The 5874-nt window shown below is 38.2% G+C and overlaps 1 protein-coding gene across 1 annotated transcript in view; it reads left to right on the plus strand.

Moving 5' to 3' along the window:
* The first annotated feature begins 830 nt into the window (after nucleotides 1-830).
* ren (renin) overlaps nucleotides 831-5874 on the plus strand; it is a 9839-nt gene continuing 4795 nt past the window's right edge. Inside the window, exons 1-4 of the mRNA XM_014015646.1 lie at nucleotides 831-902; nucleotides 1074-1157; nucleotides 1560-1707; nucleotides 2103-2226. Coding sequence (XP_013871100.1) covers nucleotides 1081-1157; nucleotides 1560-1707; nucleotides 2103-2226 — 349 coding nt within the window. The 5' untranslated portion in view covers nucleotides 831-902; nucleotides 1074-1080. The remainder of the gene's footprint in view (nucleotides 903-1073; nucleotides 1158-1559; nucleotides 1708-2102; nucleotides 2227-5874) is intronic.

Here is a 5874-nt window from a genome sequence, read left to right on the forward strand (position 1 = left end):
AATTAACTATTATCCCTGACCACAGACCCTAAAATTAACCATTAATCCTGATCCCTCATGTTAACCTCAGACCCGGAAAAGCTGTGGGCGGCAAGGATGGATGCGTGGGGGGTACCCCCCGCGTCAACAGATTGAGTGCCCAAGCGTCAAAATGTTACGAGTCCGACATAAGAATGTGTTAACTAAACTTGACCCAAACATTTTGAAAGGCATTGCCAATTGTGTGTTCTCTAATGTCAGCTGGCTGTGATGGCCTTTGGATTGGGTTGGCTCTAAAAATTACCCAGTTGTAGATCAACATCCATGAAATAGCGCCTAAAAGTTTTAAAAAAAATGTTCACTGATTCCTAAGATATTTTGCTAAGAGACAGACAAAGTTAACTCCAAATAGTTAAAGGAAAATTTCTTTTGGGCAAATCTAGTAGAGCTATAAAAACTCTATGTGTTGGGAGTACAGCTACTACAGTACCTTGGGAAATCAGAGGCTTTGGGGCCTCAGAAACATGGAGTAGTTGGATGAGAAGATGGATGAGCTTATTCTGCTGACAGAACAGGCTCTGTGGATGAAGTGGACTTGAATGCTGAAACTGGAATCTCCCTACGAGTCCCAGTTGGGACACCTGCAGCCACAGGTGGGTTTAGCAGATTACACATTTTATCTCTGTTTATTTTACTTATGTTAGAGTCTGGCAAACATTCAGTTGGTCTGTTCTGACAGCTCAAGGCATTTTTAACTCCTCTGAATGTTCTCACAACCTCACAGAGAACATGCCACAGTTCATTGACGTCAGCACATCTGTACCCAACCTTTTTGTCCTCAGCAGGTCAGAGTTTGGATGCCTTTTTGAGCCATGTTCACCACAGAGGGGTCTGTGGACGATTGCAGAGGAGTGGGATGAAGGGTAACCATCTATAATAAGTGATGGATGATTAAAAATATGGTAAAGGGGATGGGGTATAAAAAGAGCAGCATGCAGGAAGCATGCTTCACAAAGTCAGACCTGGATGCACAGGAAACCAGGAGCACACAGCAACTGCATCATTCATTTTGTTTGTTTTCGTGTTTGTCACAGCATCACCATGACTCTGCTGTTGGATTATTGGATGTTTCTGGTTGCATTATGTCTGAGGATGACTACAGGCCATGAACTAATAAGGTACAAACAGAACTCTCTTTTTATGTATTTCTCTTTAAAGAAAAAATAGAATAATAAAAGTTTACAACTCAGATGCATTTGAAGATGAGGAATCCTGGGAACATAAAGTAAGACAGGAACACAAAGTGTTAGCTAGTTCATTAAAAAAGCCAGAGATTTCAGAACAGGCTAAGCACATGTTTTTCCTCAATGTTTTTTTTTATTCTGGCCAGGCATTAGAATAAAAGCACATCTGTAATTTATTACAGGCTAATCATATTGGACCAAACACGTGCCAAATGTATGAAATATTTACCGCACAGAACTTTTTCACAGTACATCTGTCATCGCACTCATCGCTTCTCGTTGAATTTATGTTTTTTGGGTGTCCCATATTTCCCTTCATGCCTGTTGGGGTTTCAGAATCTCCCTGAAGAAGATGCCGTCCATCAGAGAGTCGCTGCAGGAGATGGGTGTTTCTGCTGAGCAGGTGCTGTCGAAACTGACCCAGATGAGCACAGCTGATGCCAACCACAAGGCTGTTCCCACACCTCTAACCAATTACTTGGACGTGAGACATTTTATGCGTCATAATACTACATTATATATAAATATATTTGTGGACACAGGGTGTTTTGTGAACCTCACCATGTTGTTCTGAGAGATGTTCTACAGGTGATAAGAAATCGAGGTACGTTAAATTGAAAGCATCTGGATTTGCTTGTTGAGCTTTACACCAAAAGCAGACTTTAATCTTTGGGGTTAAAGGGGCCCCGCACATCTAAGACTCTTCATCTGCACTTTTGAATCATTGTAAAAACTTTTCCTCAAGCAAAAACAGCAGATCCATTTGCCTTTGAACTGGAACTTTGTGTGGGACTCACAGTCCTAATGTCATTTCATACCCTCAAAATAAATAATCCAAAGCATTAAAGAACAAAAACATTATAGTGTTTGTTGTAACAGACTCAGTACTACGGAGAAATCAGCATCGGCTCTCCGGCCCAGAAGTTCAACGTGGTGTTTGACACAGGGTCAGCAAACCTGTGGGTCCCCTCGGAGAGATGCTCACCTTTCTCCACCGCCTGTTGTAAGTGTCCACATGGAAAAATACAAACAGAAATAGAGCTCAAAGAATATTTTGTGTTGCCATATGAGAAATGTTGACGAATTGCACCAGTGACTTACAATTTTTGTATTCTACGGCTCAGAATTTACTCCTTCAATAGCACAATTTTAAAGACAGCATTTTATAACCTACAACACATTTTTTATTTACCTTTGAATAATCTAACAAAACAGTAGTAAACAGCTCTGGCACCACTTGCACTGAACAGGCCTTGCAATATCAGTCAGATTGAACTGTCTTCTGTTAAATCATCGTGTACCAGAATTCTGCTTCATATATGTTTTACATGTACTTTGTTTATGAACTAGAATGATTATATGCTAGAAATCACTGGATAATGTCCTAAACTATTTTCACAACTGATCAGAGTTGTTTTAAAGCAGTGATTTGTTTTAGACATAGAAAGGTTTACATTTACACTCTAACAATATACATATCAGCCAGCAGCAGTTTTTCACAGACATGTTTCATTTAGGGTCTGGGATGAGGTGGGGTAAATACTGTATCTCCTGCTCTGACTGCAGCTGAGAAGGATGCTGCAAGGGGATTGTGCTGTCTGTCAGTGCTTTGAGGCCTTATCAGAATCTCCAAGAGTTTCCAGTAACACTAGTGAAATTTGCTAGAATTGTTAATTGCTTTTTGGGGAAAAAATAGCCTTAGAAGGCATCTGAAAACGTGTTAAATATGGTGACAATGTTATTAAGTTGACACAGCACATGTTTCACTAATCTCTTTCATATGCTTGTTGCATGTTGAGAGTTAATTCATGAAGCAAAGGATGGAAGCGCAAATGTTATCGTACATTACAGTAATTATTGATCTTACACAAGGCAAAATGAATGTACAAAAATAAATTGTACATGGCAACTCTGTAAAGAGTACTTTTTTGTTTTTAGTAAAATAAATATCCCTTTCAGTTACATGGAGGGGAGGGACTTGAAAACTACACTGCAATTAGCCACAAGGGGGCACTTGTTTTTGTGGCTTCCATAGACTTAAATATAAAGATCACTAGACTAAGCCCAGCCATACCGTACACTGGTAGCGTCTGTGACAGCATGGAGGAGCAAAAATGGTGTCTAAAAGGGCAACAGCTCACAGCCTCCATAGAAACTAATAGATAAACAGCAGCTGAACTGGATCTGTTTCATAGATTATCGGTCATGTTTTTACAATAAATTAATAATTATGTTAATTTCATTCAACAATCATGTAAAACAGCAGATTTATAACAGAAAAATATATAATTTATAAGTAACAAGGATCTAAATCAGACCTGAAGTCAGCCTGTAACTTAGACCTTAGCTAGTTGAAAAATGATGACTTCAGCTAGTAATAAAAGTATATTTATTATTTCTTCTAACTCTCATAAAAAAATAAGTTCAAGTTCAGTTTATTTATATAGCGCCAAGTCACAACATACGTTGTCTCAGGGCACTGTACACAAAAAGAATAATCTAAAGAAGAAAACAGCAGGCTGCGTTGAATCACTTCATCACAGTCTCCCATCCTGAGCAAACGGTGGAGAGGAAAAACTCCCTGCTAATCAGGAAGAAACCTCCAGCAGAACCAGGCTCAGGACAGGCGGCCATCTGCCTCGACCGGCTGGTTGAGGGACAGGAAAGAGACACAGGTAAACACAGAAGAACTGGTCCGGGACTGGTCCAGGTGCACCTTCTTCTGGAAGAGACAAAGAAAAAATGTGATAGAATAATTACAATAAACGTAGAGAAGACTAGACGACAGCAGAGTGAGGAAATGTGCTCAGTCTAAGTCTACAGCAGCAGAAATGAAGAATAATTCAGGAAACCTAAGTCTAACTATATGATTTATCAAAAAGGAAAGTCTTCAGTCTAATCTTAAAAGTAGACAGTCAGCCTCACAGACAGAAACTGGAAGTTGGTTCCACAAGAGAGGAGCTTGATAACTGAAAGCTCTGCCTCCCATTCTACTTTTAGAAACTCTTGGAACCACAAGTAAACCTGCAGTCTGAGAGCGAAGTGCTCTGTTAGGAAAGAATGGAACAATAAGATGTTTAATGTATGATGGAGCTTGGTTGTTGAGAGTTTTGTAAGTTAGGAGTAATATTTTAAATTCTATTCTAAATTTGACAGGGAGCCAGTGGAGAGAAGCTAAAACTGGAGAAAAATGATCTCTCCTTCCAACTCTCATTAAAACTCTAGCAGCAGCATTTTGGATTAACTGAAGACTTCTTAGAGAGTTACTTGGATGCCCAGATAATAAGGAATTACAGTAATCCAGTCTAGACGTGATAAATGCATGTATCAGTTTTTCTGCACCATTTTTGGACAAAATATTTCTAATTTTAGTGATACTACGCAGGTGGAAGAAGGCAGTCCTGGTAACATTTTTAATGTGGGGGTTAAAAGAAATATCCTGATCAAAAATAACACCAAGGTTCTTTACATTTGAACTGGAGACCAGATTAACGCAATCCAGAGGAGGTGAAAGGCTGCAAAGTTGATCCCTAAGATGTTCAGGTTCCATAACCTCTTTCTTATCTGAGTTTAGAAGCAGAAAATTAAGAGTCATCCATGTTTTTATATCTGTAAGACATGCTTGTAGTTTAAGTAACTTGTTGGATTCATCAGGCTGCATGGATAAATATAACTGAGTATCATCTGCATAACAATCGAAATTTATCCCATGCTGTTTAATAACGTTACCTAATGGAAGCATGTATAAAGTAAAGAGGATTGGTCCAAGCACTGAACCCTGAGGAACTCCATGACTAACTCTGGAATAAGAAGATTCATTATTAACATCAACAAACTAAAATCCATCAGCTAAATAAGACTAACTATTTTATAGCTGTTCCTGTAATCCCATTATCAAGTTCAAGTCTACGTTATAAAATATTGTGATCAGTTGTATCAAATGCAGCACTGAGATCTAACAAGACAAGAATGGACACAAGTCCACTGTCTGAGGCCATGAGAATATCATTAGTAACTTTCACCAGTGCTGTTTCTGTGCTATGATGAGCTCTAAACCCTGACTGAAACTCCTCATATAGATTATTTCTATCCAGATGTTCATGTTGCTGATTTGTAACTATTTTCTCAAGAATTTTTGAGAGGAAATGGAAATTAGATTTAGGTCTATAGTTGACCAGAACTCCTGAATCAAGATCAGGTTTCTTAAGTAAAGGTTTAATTACAGCAACCTTAAAGATCTGCGGCATGTAACCATTTATTAAAGATAAATTAAGTACATCTAAAATATAAATATTAATTAAGGTAAATACTTCTTTTAACAGTCTGGTTGGGATGGGATCTAGCAGACATGTTGATGGTTTGGATGAAGTTATTATTTTAGATAATTCAGAGAGCTCAACAGGACAAAAACTGTCCAAACATAAATCAGGTTCTAGTGACACTAAAGCTGCCTCATCTGACAGAGAATCAGAGACAGTAATAGGAAATTTGGCATGAATTGTAAATAAGAATAATTATATTTGCCAGTCAACAGTTAGAAAATGTTCTCTGGTTATAGGATGAAACTTCTCTCTATTAGCTAACCATCTTCTCAACAAGTCAGGTTCCTCTAACAGAAACCTAAAAATACTCACATTTATAATATTATTTT

The sequence above is a fragment of the Austrofundulus limnaeus genome, unplaced genomic scaffold, assembly GCF_001266775.1.
Source record: "Austrofundulus limnaeus strain Quisiro unplaced genomic scaffold, Austrofundulus_limnaeus-1.0 Scaffold3, whole genome shotgun sequence".
NCBI lineage: Eukaryota > Metazoa > Chordata > Actinopteri > Cyprinodontiformes > Rivulidae > Austrofundulus > Austrofundulus limnaeus.